Source organism: Vombatus ursinus, unplaced genomic scaffold (genome assembly GCF_900497805.2).
Source record: "Vombatus ursinus unplaced genomic scaffold, bare-nosed wombat genome assembly UNPS02014813.1, whole genome shotgun sequence".
Lineage (NCBI taxonomy): Eukaryota > Metazoa > Chordata > Mammalia > Diprotodontia > Vombatidae > Vombatus > Vombatus ursinus.
In genome coordinates, this window is record NW_020954591.1 from 33,525,981 (window position 1) to 33,547,795 (window position 21,815).

General features: G+C 43.9%; 1 protein-coding gene across 2 annotated transcripts in view; it reads left to right on the forward strand.

Annotated features, from left to right (window-relative positions):
• KIRREL3 (kirre like nephrin family adhesion molecule 3) overlaps window positions 1-21,815 on the forward strand; it is a 753,551-nt gene that overhangs the window by 691,329 nt on the left and 40,407 nt on the right. For both annotated transcript variants that reach the window (XM_027835269.1, XM_027835270.1), the window contains exons 5-6: window positions 2,701-2,858; window positions 18,232-18,382. In XM_027835269.1, the coding sequence (XP_027691070.1) occupies window positions 2,701-2,858; window positions 18,232-18,382 (309 nt within the window). The remainder of the gene's footprint in view (window positions 1-2,700; window positions 2,859-18,231; window positions 18,383-21,815) is intronic.

Below are 21,815 nucleotides of genomic sequence, written 5' to 3' on the forward strand. Positions count from 1 at the left end.
ACCATTTGGGGCACTTGTGGTCTTTATAGGAGGTAGCAGAGACAAGGGGGTGGGGGAAGGAGAATGGAGTTGTACACAGTTGTGCACAAATGACAAGGTGTCCAGAGCCCTGCATCTTATTCTTCCTCCTCAAGTACTAGTTATGTGTTCCCAGCAATCCAATGTAGGCTGAGATCACTGAGACCTTACTAACTCTACCTTGGAGCCTCAGTTAGAGAAGCAAGAACAGTGAGCAGGTTAAGTGAACAAGGAGAGAGTATTAGGATAAGAGGCCTATCTATATCTTTGTGAAAGGGTCAAGGCCGGTCACTCTTCCCCTGTGGATCAGTTGTCTCCTGTGGAGACGAGTGGGAAGGGGCCTTCTCTGCATCTTTGGAATGAAATTCCCATTATTGAGAGCAAATCATTAGCTGCTCTGCACTCTCCCATTTATCAGAACCCATAATCATTCTCTTTCCCGACCCTGAACCATCTTGTGATCATGGGGCTCTGATCAACCCTGACCAGCCCAGGGAAGGCAAGCCAAAAACTAATGAGTGTTTAGCAAGCCCCCCAATGAAAGGCTGTGAGTGGTGTTGGACCAGTGGGTTGTCATTAATGCTGAGCCCCCAGGGGCTCTGGCTACCCCACCCAGAGAGGCCATCTGCTCTGAGCCGTGGGACCACCCAGCAAGACGCTGGCTGAAAAGAGAAAGGATTGGGAGGGGCTGAATGACCTCAAAAAGGCCAGAACATCTTTCTTCAGCCAAGATAGTAGGCATTGGGGGAGAAAAAAGGGAGGGGAATGGGATAGGGAGAGCAAGAGCGACTGATTTCATATTAGAAACACTGAGGGTATTCACTTGTTCATCCAAAATGTCTGAGGAGGCTGTTTAGAATTTAGTTATAGCTTCAGGAAGTTTAGCCAGAGAGAATCCTGGCTGGAGGCAGGATAGATGTGATGAACTGGAGAGGGACTTCTATTTAAGGATAATAGTTAGAGCCGCATGGGCCCTCAGAGGGCATCTAGTCCAACCCCCATATTTTTCAGATGAGGAAACTAAAGCCCAGAGAATTAAAGAGATTTGCCCAAGGTCACACAGGTAGAAAGTGAAAGAATCAGGGTTCGAAGTTCATTTCCTTGACTTCAGATCCAGTGCGCTGTCCATAGTACTTGACTACCTCTCAATGCCCAGCTGGCTCTGAGACAGAGCAGAGTTATTGATGGGAGGAGATGTTAGGGGAAATGGCTTAGGGGATCCTGGAGCTATCACACAGCATGTCTTGGACCCAAGGAGAAGTCCACACCTTGAAGGGGACTCTGGGAAGGAAGGAAAGAAGGAAGGAAGGAAGGAAGAAAGGAAGGAAGGAAGGAAGGAAGGAAGGAAGGAAGGAAGGAAGGAAGGAAGGAAGGAAGGAAGGAAAGAAGCACTTAAGTGCCCAGTATGTGCCTGGAACTGTAAACTCTTTACAAATGTTATCTCATTTAATCCTCAAAATCACCCTGTGAGGTAGGTGCTATTATTATACTCAATTTACAGTTTAGGACAGTCAGGCAGGCAAAGATTTGCTCAGGGTCACTTAGCTAGTGAGTGTCTGAGGGTGGATTTGAACTCAGGTCTTCTGACTCCAGGCCCAGCACTCTATCCATTGCACCACCAGGTGCCTCCTCCATTTCTCTGGGTGAAGAGACGTTCTCACAACAGGGAGCTGGACCTTTACTAAACTACTGCGTTTAGCCCAAGCCTAGCATTCTATAGAGTGAAGAGTTGTAAACCCCTATCCCCATAATAACCCATGGTAACCAGGAGGGAGAGTTCCCTTTGTGTTATGTTAGGCCAATGCTACTGTCTTAGTGATTCTAATATACTCCAGGGATCAAAGGCTGCTGCCCAGACCAAGCCTACTTTCAAGGCTTCCAGAACAGACTATACTTCCTGACTCCAGGGGAAGAAGCAGGAAAGTGAGAGCATGAGGGAGGTGAGGAGACAACAGTATGGGAGAACTTGCACCATTCATAATTTTTCCAGGGAAACAAAGGAAAAGAAGAGAGAGTAGAAATGGCCTGAGACCTGTATACTCTGCCTAATATCATAATATATGGAAAGGGCACTGATCTAGGAGTAAGGGAACTTGGGTTCTAGTCTTTAATAATGCATACTACTATCATCTATGACCTTGGGCAAGTCGCCTAACCTTGCTGGGCATCTGCTTCCTCATCTCTAAAACATCTCTAAAATCAATCAATTAGCAAGAACTTATTAAGCACCTTCTATGTGCCAGGCATTGTGCCAGGCTCTTCGTGTACAGATATAAAGAATACATCTTCCCTACTCTGAATGGACGTGAAAGTATAAAAAGTTTGATCATTTTAAATAAGTTCGATTTTTATTTTTCAATTCAATTATTATGAGGCTTAATGTAGCCTACTCTGAAAAAGCTGACCCGCAGAGAGAATAGTCTTTGGCCAATGACTCACATGTGCGCACGCGCACGCGCGCACGCACGCACACACAGCCAAGTCAATTGACAAGTGTTTATTAAGCATATGCTAGACACTATGGTAGGTATTGAGGATATGTCTGCCACAGTAGCCCAACCAAGTCAGGTTGTAGGAATCCAACCACTGCTGACCTTCCCACAGAACGAAATAATGAGGCTCCAGGAAAATGTCACTTCTTGGTCTTCAGCCTGATCTGTCGATTATGCTTTTCTTCCACAGTGCCTCCTGATGATCCTGTCATCCTAGGAGGACCAGTCATCAGTCTTCGTGCAGGAGACCCCCTCAACCTTACCTGCCATGCTGACAATGCCAAGCCAGCTGCCTCCATTATCTGGATGAGGAAAGGAGAGGTCATGAACGGGGCCACCTACTCCAAGGTGAAACACTGGATTGGAAAGGGTTGGGGGAAGGTGGCCAGACATGGACTTTTGTCTCAGTCCACAAGATCACAGAATACTAAAGTTGGGAAGTACCTTAGAAATAGTAATATAATCGTAGAGTTAGATCTGGATAGGACCTCGGAGATTATCTCGAACCCTTTTATTTTATAGGTTAGGAAACTGAGGCCCAGAGAGGGGAAGGGACCTGCTGATGATGGTCACACAGGCAGTAGGTCACAAAGATAGGTGTTTTTCAAACCCAGGTACTCTTCCCACTATATAATACAGGAATCCCTTCTACATCACAATTTTCCCCATTGAGGTTCTGAAATGTCACAGGTCAGAATAAGAAATTAAATGGAAGGGGCAGCGAGGTGGCGCGGTGGATAGAGCACCAGCCCTGGAGTCAGGAGGACCTGACTTCAAATCTGGACTCAGACACTTGACACTTACTAGCTGTGTGACCCTGGGCAAGTCACTGAACCCCATTGCCTAGCCAAAAAAGAAGAAAGAAAAAAAAACAAGAAATTAAATGAGAATTTTTGGGGAGTTTTGTGGAAGCAGTTGATAACACTCAAAGGCCAGCAGATGACACAGAAAAAGTTTTAAAACTCAGAAATGCATAAAATATATGTATATAGTACTGTATAATATAACCTATGACTAAATACTTAACCCAAATTTTACAGTAGGGTACCATAAACACCCCACAAAAGAAAAGAAAAAAATTCAGACTTTTTTTCTGGTATGAAGTGAGGGCCAAAACATTTTATGTGGAATTTCCAGATCGTGGGGACACTCTACCCCTAACCCCCGCAATATGGAAGGGATAACTATTGATCCCCTCAGCTCAACATGCTCTTCATCAATGAAGGATTTGAGGTCTTATTAGCTGCCCTTATTCCTATTCCAAGAAGCTGAACCCTCAAATTCAATGGACCTCATACTTTTTAAGAGAGATAGCTCCAGGATTGCCCCAGGTTCTAAACTGCCATACCAGGTCAACAGCAGGAACCCAGATTTCAGGGCCCTTCACCCCTCCACCCACTAGAGCGTGAGGGACAAACACCTTCCCTCCAGCATAGTCCCAAGCCCTTGGGCTCTGAAAGCCAGCTTATTAGGAGATAAATCCTCCAGCTTGTCTTTCGGGTAGCGAGCCACCCAGCTGTATCATTAAACATGAAAATATGACAATGGAAATATTCCAATCAGATGAGGGCAGAGGGGAAGGAAGCAGACATTCTTCCCAGACTTGGTCCTGGTCCCTTCCTAAGCCCTAAGTAGCAGCTGGGCTTTATATAGCCTCAAAAAAGAAAAGTCAGAACTTAACAGGACCCAGCTGAGGGCAGAAAGGGCTAAGGACAGCTGCCAAAAACTCGAATGACCTCCTGTCCCTCATTCCAAAGCCTGAAATTGAGATGTCAAGTTCAACTCTGCAAATATTTACTGATCACCTTCTCTCTGCCAAACACACATGGGGAGTACAGTGCAGAAGAAACACAGAGCCCTACAATGGAATCCTGAACAAAGCTCAAAGTGTTTCCAGGGGCTCACAGATTGTAGGGGGAGACAAGACCACAGAGTCTTGGTTTGGTGTAACCACTAACCATCAGGTCACTTGTCCTCTTTTTTCCCTCCCCCTTTTCAAGATTTACAATCCACTGTGGCTGCTTGGGCTCCGTCTCCTCTCTGCTAAAGCACCCAGCAATTACTCTTACCAAAATGTCACATCTATTTTTTGTAATTGATGAAGAGTAGGCCCTGGAGCAGCCAAAAGTGGGGAAAGGAAAGGAGCTTCTCTGAGAAGGGGGATGAGCGCACGAGGAGGTCTCTGCAAAGAGCTGTAATAATAATAATAATAATAATAATTAGTAATGATAAATGATGATGATGATGATGATGATGATGATGATGATGATGATGATGATGATGATGCCTCCCTGGAATTGTTCAAGCACTTTTTATTTTTCAAGGCACATATGATCCTCAAAATGATGGGTAAAAGGGACAGATGCTATTAGCCTAGGCAGCTAGGAGGCATAATTGGTAGATCACTGGACATGAAGTCAGAAACACTTGAGTTTCTAATGCTACCTTGTTCACTTACAAGCTGTATGACTGTGGGCAAGTCATCTAACTTTTTTCAGCCTCAGTTTCCTCATCCATAAAATAGGTATAAAAAAGCATCTACATTATAGTGTTGTTGTGAGAATCAAATAAGATAATATATTATAAAGGGCTTTGTAAACCTTTAAGGGCTATGTAAGTGCTAGCTAGTATTATTATGTTGTATTGTTCCAAATGAAGACACTGTGGCCAAGAGAGGTTAAATTACTTATCCACAGTCATACAGCTAACTAGTATGAAAGTCAGGACTGGAACCTGGGTCTCCAAACCCTAAATAGACTGTTTTTTCTACTATTGCTGGAGAAGAGGAGGAGACCAAAGAGTGTGGAAGGATTATATCTCCCAGGGGTTAATTTTGTGGTCAATATAATCATCTTTGCCATCCTTTTATAGGACTTTTCCTCCAGAGATGACATCTAAAATGACATCTGAGCACTAAAGGGAGCCAGTCAGTCAAGAAGCATTTATTAGGCGCTTACTATGTGCCAGGCACTGTGCTAAGCACTGGGGAGTGGTTAAAAAAAAAAAAGACAAAAACATTGCCTGAGTCCAGGTTTTCTATGCTACGCTACCTCTCAAAAACAGAAATTCTTGGATGATTATCCCTTATGCCCCTGCCCCTCACAAGTGCACTGAAGTCAGCTCCAATCCAAGTCTACTGTTAAATTTTCAGTATAAGCATTTACACCTTGGAAATTGGCAAACACTAAGGATCAGGGCTTGATTTATTATTTTGTAGATTTTCTAGACTTAAGAAAGTGATGGGGGAAATGTGAATAATGCGGATTAAACTCAGTGTGTCATGCATACACTTTTTTTTCAGAGAACCAGTTGTTAAACATTTACCAGTACAGCCCTAGGCTCCTCTTTTTCATGGTTAAGGCTACCAGATGACTAGGTAAAGGATTTGTTGTTATTCAGTAGTTTTTAGTCATATCCAACCCTTCATGACCCCATTTGGGATTTTCTTGGCAAAGATACTGGAGTAATTTGCCATTTCGTTCTCTAGCTCATTTTGCAAATGAGGAAACTGAGGCAAACAGAGTTAAGTGGCTTGCCCAGGGTCACACAGCTACTAAGTGTCTGAGGCCAGATTTGAACTCAGGAAGATGAGTCTTCCTGACTCCAGGCCTGGCACTCTATCCACTGCACCACCTAGCTGCTCCTAGGCAAAGGATAGAATTCAACAAACTTATCAAGCACATACTATGTACAAGGCACTGAGCTAGACACTAAAGGGTGCCTCAGCAATGGAAGTCACTCCTTCCATAGTGGATAAAGCTGGGGAAGAGAGCCATTTGAAAGGGATAGTTTTCTTCTCCCCTGCTTTAAGAGCATATTTCAATTAAAGTCCATTCAGCTAGAAGAGACAGAAAACATGTCAAGTGTGCAGACCTAGGATTCCTTTCCCTTAAGGAGCTCCCTGGGCACAGCTTTGACTCAATTCAGTCAATAAGCATTGATTAAGCACCTACATGGGGAGCTAGGTGGTACAGTGGATAGAGTGCCTGACCTGGAGTCAGGAAGAATCATCTTCCTGTGTTCAAATCCAGCCTCAGACACTTACTAGCTGTGTGACCCTGAGCAAGTTACTTAACCCTCTTTGCCTCAGTTTCCTCACCTGCAAAATGAGCTAGAGAAGAAAATGGCAAACCACTATAGTATCTTTGTCAGGAAAACCCCCCAAACGGGGTCACAAAGAGTCAGACAACTCAACAACAACAACAAAGTGCCTATACTATATCCAGCTCCCCGTGGATGCTATGGAGTAGTCCGAGAAAAATGACTTGTCACCTGTTCTCTATTCTGCCCTCTACACAGTAGCCAGATTGATATTTCTTTTTTTTTTCCTCTAACAAACTATTTTTTATTAATTTATTTATTTTTAGTTTTTAACATTCACTTCCATAAGCTTTTGAGTTTAAAAAAATTTTTTTGTAAGGCAATTGGGGTTAAGTGACTTGCCCAGGGTCACACAGCTAGTACGTGTTATGTGTCTGAGGCCGGGTTTGAACTCAGGTCCTCCTGACTCCAGGGCCAGTGCTGTGTCCACTGTGCCACCTAGCTGCCCCGAGTTTTAAATTTTCTCCACCTTCCTCCACCTCCCTCCCCAAGACAGCATGCAATCTGATATAGACTATACATATACATTCCTATTAAACATATTTTCAAATCAGTCATTTTGACCTTTTTTTCCTAAATTTTTAGGCAATTGGGGTTAAGTGACTTGCCCAGGGTCACACAGTTAGTGTCAATTGTTTGGTCTGAGGCTGGATTTGAACTCAGGTCCTCCTGACTTCAGGGCCAGTGCTCTATCCACTGCGCCACCTAGCTGCCCCCTCAAATTAGTCATTTTGCAAAGAAGAATTAGAAACAATAGGAGGAACCACAAGAAAGAAGAAGCAAAACAAAACAAAAGAAAAGAAAAAAAAGAACAAATAGCGTACTTCTATCTACATTCAGACTCCATAGTTCTTTCTCTGGTTGTGGATAGCATTTTCCATGGTGAGAGTTTTAAAGATGTCTTAGATCCTTGCATTGCTGAGAAGAGCTTAGTCTATCAAACTTAGTCATCGCACAATGTGGCTGTTACAGTGTATAACATTCTCCTGGTTCTGCTCACTTCACTCAGCATCAGTCCATACAACTGTTTCCAAGTTTTTCAGAAGTCCACCTGCTCATCATTTCTTAAAGCACAATAGTATCCCATTACATCTATATACCACAACTTGTTCACCCATTCCCCAAATGGTGGGCTTCCCTTCAATTTTCAATTCTTTGCCACCACAGAAAAAGGTGCTATAAATATTTTTGTGCATGTGGGTCCTTTTCCCATTTTTATGATCTCTTTGGGATACAGCCCTAGAAGTGCTATTGCTGGGTCAAAGGGTATGAACATTTTTATAACCCTTTGGGCATAGTTCCAAATTGCTCTCCAAAATGGTTGGATCAGTTCACAACTCCACCAACAATGCATTAGGGTTCCAATTTTCCCACATCTTCTCCAACATTTATCATTTTCCTGTTTTATCATGTTAGCCCATCTGTAAGGTGTGATGTGGTACCTCAGAGTCATTTTGATTTGCATATCTCTAATCAATAATGATTTAGGGCATTTTTTTCATATGACTATAGATAGCTCTAATTTCTTCATCTGAAAACTGCCTGTTCATGTCCTTTGACCATTTATCAATTGGAGAGTGACTTGTATTCTTATAAATTTGACCTAGTTCTCTATGTATTTTAGAAGTGAGGCCCTTATCAGAGACATTGGTTGTGAAAATTCTTTCCCAGTTTTCTGCGTCCCTCCTAATCTTGGTTGCATTGGCTTTGTTTGTGCAAAAACTTTTCAATTTAAGGTAATCAAAATTATCCATTTTGCATTTCATAATGTTCTGTATCTCTCATTTGGTCATAAATTCTTCCGTTCTCCATAAATCTGACAGATAAACTATTCCTTGCTCTCCCGGTTTGCTTATAGTATCAGCTTTATATCTAAATTGTGTACCCATTTTGACTTTATTTTGGTATACGGTGTGAGATTTTGATCTATGCCTAGTTTCTGCCATACTCTTTTCCAGTTTTCCCAGCAGCTTTTGTCAAATAGTGAGTTCTTATCCCAGAAGCTGGGGTCTTTAGGTTTATCAAACAGTAGATTACTATAGTCATTGACTACTGTGTCTTGCATCCCTAACTTATTCTACTGATCCACCACTCTTAGTTAGTACCAAGTAATTTTGATGGTTGCTGCTTTACAACACAATTTAAGATGTGGCATGGCTAGGCCACCTTCCCCTGCATTTCTTTTCATTAGTTCCCTTGAGAAGATTGATATTTCCGAAACACAGATCTGACCATGTCACTCGCTCCCCTGTTGAAGAAGTTCCAATGGTTCCCTCTTGCCTCTAGGATCAGATATCAATTCCTCCGTTTGGCATTGAAAGTCCTTCACAATCTGTCTCAAACCAATCTTTCCAGACTGATTTCGTATTTCTCCTCTTTATTACCTCTGTGTCCCAGCCAAACTGGCCTATATGTTTTTCCCCATACCTGACATTTCCCATCTCCATGCATTTACCCAGGCTTTCCCCCCCACCATCACTTTCCAGTATTCTCCCTCCTTGTCTCTCCATCTTGAAATCTTCAGCTCCTCTTAATGCTCAGCCATGCTACCTCCTAAAAGAAACCTTTCCAGAAGATTTTCCCAATTGTTAGTTGTCTCCCCAATCCTGATATTGCTTTGCATAAATTTTGTATTAAATCATCAGTGTACAAATTGTTTCTTCCCAATATAATGTGATCCCCTCAAAGGCAGGGGCTGTTTCATTTTTGTCTTTGTATGCCCCATGCTCTACACAGTGCCTAGCACATAGTACTTAATACTCCAAGCATCTGTTGAATTGAATTGAACCGACAAGGAGATATAAAAAGTTAACTGACAATATGAGTCATTACGAGAGATGTCACAAGATGATTTGTGATGAGGTGACATGAAACTGAGAGATGAAATAGGGGTTCAGGGAAAGGAATAATTGCCAGGGGCTAGAGACCCCATGTTTCTCTTTCCAGGTACAAGCCATGTATTCATCTGGCCTTGGCGTCCTACAAATTCATTAAGTTTTCCTTCTTGTGTCTCTGAAGTGGGTGCTTACATACAAAAACATCAAATATAGCCCTCCAAGGTCTCCGTGTTGGCTTTGCTTTCTTTCTCCTTTTCCTCCAGACAGCCAGCATCATCAGACTGTCTGAGAATGAGCATGCCCTTCCATCCCATGTGTTTTCATCTGGGCTTCTGGGCCTTGAAGTTGGCAGTGGCATTATCATCCGAAATGCCAACAAATAAATAGATAAGAGAGTGGGAGGAGAGGTGACAGAGGAGGGTTTGATCTCCTTAGAAGAAGGAGGAGGAAGGGATGCTTGCTGAGCAGAGAGGCTGAGGCAAGAGAAGAGAGAAGAGGATGCATTCGGAAGCACCTTTGGTTTTGTTTCCCACCAGGCCATGATCTGGGGTCTGCATTTGATCACCCCTTCAGGGTCAGACCCAGAGAAACCAGCTTTCTCTCCACACCCCAAGCAGAGCTCAAGCCTTTCTCAATAAACAGAGCTTCTATTGTTAGTGCTCACAAACATAGGCTTTTCCAGTCAATTATATCCATCCAAGACTTAGGGCGAGAAAGGAACCCTAAGCTTATGTAGTACAACCTCCACTTCCATTTTACAGATGAAGAAACTAAGACATAAGAAAATGAAATGTCTTGCCTAACATCAAATAGCTAGTAAGTAGCAGACGCATAAAGCACTGGGCTGGGAACCAAGAAGACTCATCTTCTGAATTCACATCCAGTCTCAGACACTTACTAGCCGTGTGACCCTGGGCAAGTCACTTCACCTTGTTTGCCTCAGTTTCCTCATCTTTAAAAATTAGATGGAGAAGAAAATGGCAAACCATTCCAGTATCTTTGCCAAGAAAACCCCTAATGGAGTCATGGAGAGTCAGACACAAATGAACAACAACACACAGTAAGTAAAAGAGCTGAGATTTAAGCCCAGGTTCCTGACTCCAGCACCCTGTCCATTATACTTCAGCTGAGAAGACAAAACTAACACAAAAGAAATTATTAGCAAGACAATCAAATAAGGATCGTAGCTGATATACACACTTACTACAAGTAACAGATGGAAAGGTGGTGATGTCTGGTGGATTAAGAGCTAGCCTTGAAGCCAGTAAAACTTGCCTCTGAGACATACTGGCTGTGTGACATTGAACAAGTCACACACCCTCTTCAAGCCCGGGGCAACTCTCTGAGACTCCTATAAATTGCAGAGCAGATGTCTGCTGGTAGACAGAGTTTCCTCATTGGGAGTGTGATATACAAGCAAAGTCACAGGTCTGATCTTTAAAAAAAAAAAAAAAGGTACAAATAATGTTGGAAGAGTTTGGAGCAGCAAGAGATTGATATGGGCTGTAGTCGGCAGAACCCTCATGGAGAGGATTAGTCCACAGGCTACAGGGCAAATGCACCCAGTAAAGTAACCCTCTGGAATGGTCCACAGAGGTTGGTCATCTCAGACCCAAGCCTCTAGCCTCACCAGCCCTAGAAATCCCCATAGCTGGCCAGGCAGGCACAAGATGCTGCTCAAATAAATCCACCCCTCTCTTCCCCATACCAATACCTTTGCCTACAGGGCTCTCAGGGCTGGTACTAATTAGGAGCTAAGGAGGGTGGTCCTCTCCCTAATAGCACTGACTCCTATGAAATTAATTAGGGCTCAGATCATTACAATGTAATCATTAGGAACTAATTCCAATCACCACAGCGCTCTCAGCTGTGTACTCCCCTTCTGCTCCCATGCCCCCCAGCCTCAGCCCCCTTTGTATCTCACCTGTGGACTAAAAGAAGCAAACTCCCCAATGATTGCCACGCTGGAGTAAGAAGAGATTTGAGAGAGAAAATGGAGCCCTGGGAATAGATCACCAAAAAAGATATTCCTTTGGTAGCCACCAAAAGCCCCTGGCATCTGCTCCATGACCCCCTCTAATGAAGGGACACTTCCTCATCCCCATACCCTGACTCCTGCCCAGGAGGCAACTGGGGATTGCCAAACTAGGGACTTGCCTAGTAGCCTGTGGGCAGTCCATAGGAGGGAGACTCACTATGGGCTAGGGGCTCCACAATTCTTGCTGACTCATGCCCTGAGTCAATTAGGCCTCATGACTCTGTGGAGAAGTTTGGGTTTGCCCTCATGTGGCCCTGAAGGGGGTGCTGGGTCTCAAAAGCATCAGAGGTCCAGGGGTCTTTAAGCAGAGTAAGTCCAACAGCTGTGGTCCAGGCCCTGGTGATGTCACTTGTGTTTTTCTTGGTCCCTCTGGCTTGGCCAGCCAGTCCTATCTCTAGGAACACCATAGGGAACAGAAAGGAAGTATTTGTTACGTGTTCCCTACCCTGAAGGGGCTTTCAGTCTAGTTGAGCAATGATATACATGAAACCATTAGTAGGGGTCTTTAAATACAATAAGAATAGCAACTGGCTTTTGCCAAGCATTTTAAGGTTTATACACAAGATTTCATTTGATACAAGATAGCATATATAGATCAAGAATGCTAGAGGATTTTAAGAGGAAGAGATTGATGTGGACTGTGGTCATCAGAGGCTTCATGGAGGAGATTAATTTGCAGACTTCAAGGAAATACACATACACACACACACACACATTTTACATATACACTCCTGGATTACAAGCTCTTAATAGGCAGAAACAACCTTATTGCACCTTTCTAGAGCTGGTCCTTAGCACAGGAACACATAGTAAGTGGAATTTTTGGAATGAAATTAAATATGTATGCGTATACGTATTTGCCCGTGACCTTGAATAAATCACCTCATCTCTCCAGGGCCCTAGTTTCTTCCTCTGTAAAATGAGGTACATGTAGTCAATGATCTCAGAAGAGTGTTTACGCTCTAATGTTCTGTGACTGTATGGTTCTACGTGTATACTTCCTCTTCCTCCATGTCCACTTTTTGGTCATCCTTCCCCCTTCATCTATGACATCCCATTCACAGATATGTGCATGAGAGTATACACTCCCATATGTACAGCCCCTAATTTATACACACATATTAATAGATATGTACATGCACACATATGCTCCTACACACACACACACACACACACACACACACACACACACACACACACAGAGAAGGGAATCACAGGGAGAATGAATGGAGAAAAGGAGCAGGTCTGAGGAAACCAGGGACTACATCTTAATATAGAAGTTGATGTGAGGCTCTAGGTCTTTCAAGTGGCTGAGGCTAGAATGGGATTTGGCCATCAGCAAATCTAATGATAATAGTAATAATAGCTAGCATTTATGTAGCACCTACTATGTGCCAGGTGCTGTGCTAAGTGCTTTACAAATATTATCTCATTTAATCCTCACAGCAGCCCTGGGAGGTAGGTGCTATTATTATCCCCATTTTACCATTGAGTAAACTGAGGCAAACAGAGACTTACCCAAGGTCACATTGCTAGTAAGTGTCTGAAGCTGGATTTGACCTAGGATTTTCCTGAGTCCAGGCCCAGAGCTCTGTCCACTATACCACCTAGTGCTACGACTAGGACTACTTATATCCAGGGAAAATACAGTGTTGAGGGAGGAGAGGGAGAGTGGGGCAGAAAATAGACCACCCCAGGTGCAATCATATCATAAAAGAGGGTGCTCAGTCCTTAAGAGAGTCCAGGCTATACCCCTGCAGCAGAGCGGATGACTCCTAACTCCCTAACCCCTAGGAGGAGGCAGAGATGGGGTACTAGGAAGGCAAGGCCCAAAGTGCCACAGAGAGGACCTTTGCTCTGAGTATGTTGGGAGGACAGAAGCAGTGGTGGAGACAGGGCCTAGGTCCAGGTGAGGGAGCACAGACAGTGGACCAAAAGACAATCACAGTCAGAAAGTGAGTCCTGTCCCCAGATGTTAGGAGCCTAGGGCAAAGTTGTAGGTGCCCCATACTAGTTAAGCCTGTGGTGTTTAGGACGTTGCCCAGGCCTGTCAGAGGGAAGGGAAGCCAAGAGGCCTGGTCAAAGTCAAACCAACCTTTCCACCCTCCCACCAACACACATGTCAGAGTGGGAGCTATAGCAGCCTTCTAGCAGTATGGCCCTTCTGACAGTGCAATAGTAGCAGAGTAAAAAGAAATCCCCTAACTAGGGCCTAATAATTAATGCCCTTCCTAACCTAAAGATGATTTAAGTGCTAATAAACCTTTCTGAAGCTGGAGGGTGGCAGCTCCATGTCCCTAGGGTGCCTAAAAAATCAGACTCACTCCCAGGAAATGAAAGAAGGGAGAAGAGAGGAGGGTGAAGAGGAAACTAGAAAAAAGGGAAGAAAAGGACAAAAGAAAAGAGTAAACAGAAGAGGGGAGAGAACTGGACAAGTGGAGAAAGAAAGAAGGAAGACCAGCAGTCACCAAACTGCATTCCCTGGAGCCCTGACATTCTATGCCTCAGTATGATGAAGGAAGAGTTCTGTACTATCAATGATTTTTCCCTCTAAAATATTAAATGATGTACTTTGGCAGCCCTATAATTTCTAAGATGGAAGCTCCTTCCTCCAATGGATATCAGAGCCACTCCCTGCCTTCTTCTCCAGTGTGATTCTTATCTAATCTCCATGGAGCATCTACCAAAGAGATGGAGACCTTCCTCTTGAACTTTAGTATCTAGGTGGTACAAATACACCTACCCATGAAATTACATATGAATCCAAAATAATATTATGTGTGATAATCTCCCAGCCTGAAAATCAACTTAATTTCCTCTGTATTGCTCCAGTACTCCCCAAGTGATCTTTATTTCAAAGGGACATACCCTACAGGCTCCTGAAACTCATTTTCATGGGTTCCATTTTTTTTATCGAAAGAAAGAAAAGAGCCAGAAGAGGAACAAAGACAATGGAGAAGAAATAAGAGTGGAGAGAGAATAATCCCATGCATAGCTTGCCTCTAGCTTCAGCCTTTCATCGGCCCCACCCCAGAACCCTCCCCACCTCAGCCCCTCTCCTCAAATGCCCTGGTCTCTGTTTTGCTTCCCACAAAGTCCCTGAACACCAGAGGCTTAACTGTGCAATCAGGCAGTTATCCTAGCCTGCCAAATTTCCAACTGGGCTGCATCCACTCTGGGGTAACACTTTTGATGCCCTTGGCCATCCTCCTTACTTCAGGAAATCAAAAAAAAAAAAAAAAGATGAGTTCCCTAGGGAGGGCCAGGTATGTGGGAATGTGTATGTTTGGTGAGTGTGGGGCATCCATTGGCAGATTAGCCTTCTTCCTGGGTTGCATTCGTTCTTCTCTCCTTTGTCCTTGTTTAATGAACACATCTCCCTTTTTCTCTAATTAGATGCAACAAACAGACTTGAACCAGAATTTTTATTTCCCAGAAAAGCAAACGCCCGGACACAGTAAATATGCCATTAATCATCATTCCAAGGCAGAGAACCACCAATGGGTGGGAGAAGCAGCCAGGGGCCTAATTAGTGGCTTGGGGCCTCATTGTTCCACTCCTACCAGCCCCCAGTCCTGCCCCTTCTCTTCTCTGCAGAATCCAGGAGAGATCAATGGAAGGAACTCCTGGCAGAGTCAAACTTATGCAAATGTCTCTTCTTAGCAAAACGAAAAGGCAAAGTAAAAGAAATGGGGGGGGAGAAAACAACCTTTGTACACACACACACACACACACACACACACACACACACACACACACACACACACAGAGTTTTATTTCCAACCAGGAAATGGTTCTTATTATCGCTCGGCTATTTATAGCCTGTGTGTTGTCTGCTGAGGAGGCCCAAGCCAACGTGTTAATGTGATCTGGGCTCCAGCTTAGGCCTGAGTGATGCTCTCCCCTCTCCAGCCCCAGCATCTCAGCTCTTCTGAGACAACAATTCTGCATCCTCCTCCACAAGGAAGCCAATCAGGCCAGCCCCATGGAATGATGGGGTACCTCCCCTCCCTAGAGGCCTAGGGGACAGAGGTCTCCACCTAGGGTGCTTCCCCTGGATGAAGTCAAGGGAATAACATTGGCCTAGCTCTTGTAAATTCTGCCTGAAGACCTAATGGCAGGAGGGCTGTTCTGGCCTGTTTTATAGGGGCTCATAACATCGCCATTTGAGGAAAAGAATCTTTAAGCTTTGGTAAAGGAAGTAGGCTAAGTGATGCCACACTAAGGTCTTCATGCTCATCCGTTCTCCATCTCCACAAAGTACAGAACAGAAAGGGATAGGGCAATTTCTCCCACATAATTAGAATTTAATGGATTTGCTGGATTAAATCACAGGGTTTTTAGAACTGGAAGGGATCTTAATGGGTCATCTAGTCCAACCTCAGCATTTTACATATTAAGAAACTAGGCCCAGAGGTTTAAGTGGCTTGCCCCGTATCACACTGGTAATAAGGAGCATACTTAACTGCTTCTTCATCTTTCAAATGGGGGGATAAGAGCAGCCTTGCCTACCTCACAAAGGGGTCTGGAGGTTCCCAAAAATATTGGAAGTGAAAGCACTTTGAAGAAATAAGAACCTTACAGAAAGTGGGATGATGAGGTGAGCTATTAAAAGGGACAACTCACTGGTCTTGCCAACATTTTTCACAAACTGTAACCCACTTCTATGCTTTCTATTATTGGGCTCAGCTATGGGACAATGATGGAAAACAGAGGAAATGATGGGCTGCTCCCCCCAAGATTTCAAGGGAAGCAGGTACCTAAAATTCCACTGGGGTATTGAGGTAGCTGGTTGCTCAGTGGTTAGAGTGCTGGGCCTGAAATCAGAAAGATTCATCTTCCTGAGTTCAAATCTGGCCTCAGACACTAAGTAGCTGTGTGATCCTGGGCAAGTCACTTAACCCTGTTTGTCTCAGTTTCCTCATCTGTAAAATGAGCAGGAGAAGGAAATGGCAAACCACTCCAGAATCTTTGCCAATAAAACCCCAAATGGGGTCACAAAGGATTGGACATGACCGAAAATGACTGAACAACAAATTTAAGAGGAAGGAAGTAGTTTTAGGGTTGGTGTTGGTATAAAGGTTGAAAGACTGACTTGAGAGGAATAATCAAGGGAACATGAAAGGAAAAGTCACCAGCAAGAGAGTGTGTTCTGAGTCTGTTTCTATCATATCAATAACTAAGATGGTGTCATAGGGAATTTATCCTAGGGCCCCAAAATTTAGAGGCAATGATAGCATGTGTGCTCCTGCAGCAGAAGGGAGCAACTAACCTTAGCACCAAGCTAACAAGAATAATTAATTCAAATAAGAAATTACCCAATGGTGGGCTTCTGCCCCCAGCTACTAAACTGCAGGTGAGCTCCTTCCTGGCGTGCCCCATCCAGCCACTGCCTTCCCAGTAGGGACTCTGAGGAATCCCTGCATCCGTTTCTCCCCATCATGAGGCAATGTCTGGGCTCTCTCTCTTCCCATAGAGCCTCAACTGAATTTGTATTATTGCTTGCCCTGGGTGACAAAATTACTAGTTAGAGCTCTTGTTTCAGTGAGATGGGCAGGAGAATATGAATGGGTCAGTTCATAACATGTTCCAGAGAAAATGTAGAGCTTTGGCTTCTCAGCTGTGCATTGGGACTAGGTGGGAGGAAGACTGGGTAGAGGGTCAGTGCTACCCTTCCCCATCCAATCCCCTTTCACACATACATCCTTCAGTATCAGCAGAATGCAATCACCAATGAGAGTATCAGTTCAGTCTTATATCTGAATCACACACTTCTTCACTTCTCCTAGGTTCTATGCAGGAAAAGATTGCCCAGGTTAGGCGTCACAGAGTGATCTAGAACACAGGCCTAAAAGACAAAGTATCTGCCTACAACATACTTGGTGGTTCCCTCGGCACAAGGGTTCTTAACCTGGAGGCTATATACCCCCAAGGAATGCATGAGTAGATTTCAGGAGATCTGTAAACTTGAATGGGAAAAAATACATCTTTATTTCAATCTAAAAGACTTTACCAGATGCCCAAATTGGACCATGACCCACAGAGAGGTAAAAAACCCAGACCAACACATAGGCCCAAGAAAAACAAACAGAAGGAGTATAACATTCTTCAGGAAGCCTTCCGACTGGTTTCCTTTGGGTCAACCTGATTTATTGTTGCACTGTGGAATCCTAGACCCAAGACAGTTTTCACAACAAATGAAGAGCTTGACTTAGCAGTCTTGTCTTTATCCTTGTATGGGTCAGACTCAGTCAGACAAGGAGGAGAGGGCTCCTAGGCTCCTAGGATCATCACAGATTTAGAGCTAGGAGGGAGCTGCAAGGCTGCTTTGTCCAACTCCTTCATTTTACAGGTGAAGAAACTGAGCTTCAGAAGGAAGGATTGACTTGCCCTCCCAGTAGAATGTAAGCTCCTCAGGGATATTAAGTGCTTAATTTTTGGCCTTCTGTCTTCAATACCTAGCACACAGTAGACTCTTAAATGCTTGTTGAATTGAACTGAATTGTCCAAGGTCGTAGAGCTAGTAAGTTGTATAGCTGAAATTTAAAGTCAGAACCTCTGACTCCAAATCTCATGTCTTCCCTTCGCACCCCACTGCCCTCCCGGCCTACACTGAAAGCTGAATCCTCACCTCTGCTGAAATGGAACCACCCAGTATCAGCCTCTTTCACGTCTTAGCGCTCGTGGCTTCCAGAGGAGAATAACCAGTGTCCTATCTTCCTTTCCTTTTCCTTTCCTCATCTAGACCCTGCTTCGGGATGGGAAGCGGGAGAGCATTGTGAGCACCCTTTTCGTCTCACCCGCTGATGTGGAAAATGGACAGCGCATTGTGTGCCGAGCCACCAACAAAGCCATCCCTGGGGGGAAGGAGACCTCAGTCACTATCGACATCCAGCGTGAGTGCTACTTTGTGCCTAGGCCCCACCAAGGCTCGCAGGTCAAAGGTGGAGGGCCAGACAGTCTAGTTCACTGTCACACAAGGAGTTTGTTGCCAATTTACCCATAACCAGTATTGACATTTGCTATCCGTGCCCCTCCTGTACACAGAAAATTGACTGGTAAAACTAGTTTGTGGATCAATAACTGGTTTAGCTATATTTACACGACTGCAATTAAGAGATGACTTATTTAAGATCACATAAGAAAGAACAAAATCAGAGTTCAAATTGAGGTCTTCTGCTCTTTGTAATACAGATGTTTCTACTCTTTCATGTTTTTCATGAAATTAGTTTCATAATCTATGCAGCAATATCAGTTAGGATATCATAATTCTAAGTAATTCTAGAATTAGAATTTAGGCAATTCTAATTCATAGAACCATTCTAGGTTCTATGCTGACATAAATTGACCTATAGGGACACAAGGTAGGTTCCAGACATTACAGAGATCAGCTCAGGTTGTTAAAGTCTAGAATTTTAATTCCTTAGTCTAGAAAAACACAATTTGATCAGTAACAGATAGAAGATACAGCTTGAGTTCTAGATTATAGTAGATATCACTTGGATTCTATTATACCATAGCTTGGACCTTATGGTGTAGCTTAACTGCTGAGAAGGAGAGCTCCATCTTCATAATAGGTTTATCACCTTGACCTACTTAGGAATTTCTTTTCTTCCCGCTCTGTCTGGGAGGCACCCAGGCCTCATATCCTCTCTTTCTAGGCTCCTTCCTAACCTGAGATCTAGATTTCCATCCATACCATCATAGGAATTACCATCCATCAAAGGATCTTCAAAGCTCAGCTGTTTCTCCAAGCAAGGATAACTATGATTCCACTTAGCTTTTGACACATATTGATTGATTGAATATCCTATATCTGAAAGGAAAAATGAGCTTTAAAAAAATTACAAGGTCACCCACTGCACCCCAGGCCATGGCCAGTCATCTTGAGTTATGTTTTGCTACTGGACTTCAGTGACTCTGGAGGAGAGAGTGAGGCTGACCATTTTGCGCAGTTCTTCCTCACTCAAATTCAATTTATGTGCAAATTAAGACATTGCCCTCATGATGTCATTGGAACCATTGATTAATCAATCAACCTATATTGAGTATTTACTGTGTGCCAGATACTGTACATTTGGGATACAAAAAAAAAGTAAAGGAAAAAATAGTCCCTGCCCTCCAGAAGCTTACATTCTAATGAAAGAAACAAGATGTATATTAATAGGTACGTACAAGATACATACAGAGTAAATGGAAAGTAACCTTAGATGGGAAGGCTGTAATTGCTGAGGAGACTAGGAAAAGCCTCCTGTAGAAGGTGGAGTTTGTGCTGAATCTTGAAGGAAGCCAGAAAGTCTAAGAGGTAGAGGTGAAGAGGGAAAGCATTTAGGCATGGGGGACAGGCAGTACCAAGGAACAGGGTGGAGTGTCCTGTGCAAGGAGCAGCAAGTGGGCCAGTTTGACTGAAACTTAGCATTTGTGAAGGGGAAAAAAATGTAAGACAACTGGAAAGGTAGGAAGGGGGCCACATAGTAAAATGTCTTAAATGCCAAAGGGCAGAGATTCCTCCACCCTAAACAAATGATCCCCATTGAGCCTCAAATTAAACCTTGTCAAAACAGTGAGTGGGAGATGACAGCACCTCATTTCCTAGCCACAAAGAGTGTCCCCAGAGCAATTCTTCCTTCATATACACCAGCCCTAATCTGGTGTGGGAATATGGTTGGATTTAAGAAACAGAATTCCAAGATTTAAGGCCAGAAAAAAACCCAAAGGGTTATCTGGTCCAAACCTCTTATTTTATAGAGGAAGGGCCAGAGAAGTGAGGTGATTTCCACAAGGTCATATTCCCCAAGGAAGTAGCAAAGCTGGGGTTTGAACCCAGGCCTTCCAATTCCAATTCTCTTTCCCAGACGCTACATGGACAGGCCTCTAGTAGCTGGCAGCTGTGGCTCTGGGAGGGAGAGGCACAGAAAATCAGCAGGGCTTCAGCTCTAACCCATTATCCATCATATGAGGAGAATCTCCCCCATAAACAAGATCATCATCATCTTAATAGCCCATCCGACTATTAAAAGACTGTTTGTCTAAATGCTCTCTAATGAGACGATCAGTTTAACAGGGTGGCCCAGAAAACAGATGTTTCATAGGACTGGAGAAGGCAGTGGTTAGGGGGATGATACTTCCAGGCTTTGATACGCCCACTGACTTCCAAATAAGGATCATCGCCCTGCCCTACTCCCACCACCATTAAGACTAAAGTAAAAAATGAGTCAAGGGGACTGAGGAATGGAGGTCAAAGTGGGGATTAGAACCCAGGGGATCTGACGTCCCAGCTCTGTACCATAGGCACTTCCACCTTCTTTGGAGCACAGAGGACAAACACTTCCCAGGACTGTAAGCCACACAGATAAGCCTTCAGCTTGTTCATGAAACCTTATGACATTTGAGAATCACAGAATCATAGGATTTAACCTAAAGCAGTGACCTGCTCCCTAGATTCTAGGGTAGATAAAGATACTGCCTATCCCCAAAACATCCCATTATTGGGGTACCATGTTTGTGAAGGGAGGGAGAAGGGGGACTCCTTTAGTGTATGACACTGTTAGGGGTCAGTCAGGTGTCCCAGGTCAGTGAGGTATTAGCCCAGTGATGGGTACCTTTTGTATTTTTCCCTGGGCGAGAAAGAGAGCAGCAGAGGCCTTAGCCCATCAAAACTACCCACTGGCCTGGTATCTTCCAGAATTTGTTGAGATGTCTAACGCTGACCCATACACACAAAGCCACTGGAATTCATGTCTGCCTTTCTTTGTACCCATGTGGTCACTTACTAACTGACTAATGACAAGAGTAGCAGCCATCCCAAACCAGGTGCATCAATCACAGTTTAGAGATTTTAATCTGTCCAGGAGGAAGGAGGCCTAAGGGACCCTGGATAATGAGGCCTTTCTCAAGTCCTGATCTTGTTGTGCTCATCCACACATATACACTCATTCAGAATTACAAAATCGCAGAATTTGAGAGTTGGAAGGAAACTCGGCTACCATCTAGTCCGAATAGGACATGAAAGAAGTCCCTGCAATGATAAACCCAGTAAGCCCAGCAAATCCAGCCTCTGTTCAAGGAGCTGCAAGCCAGGGAGCCCACCACCTCTCAAGGCTACCCATTCCACTTCAGGATAGCTCTAATTGTTAAGAAGGTTTTCCTCACATCAAGGCTACATTCGTCTCTCTCCAATTGCCCCTCATTGCACCTGGTTCTGCACCCCGCAGCCACCCCAAGTTAGTCTAATTCCTCTTCCATATGATGGTCTTTCAAATACTTAAAGACAAGTATTGTGTCTCCTCTCCCCACATCTTTTCTTCTCAAATATTCACTTCCCCCTCA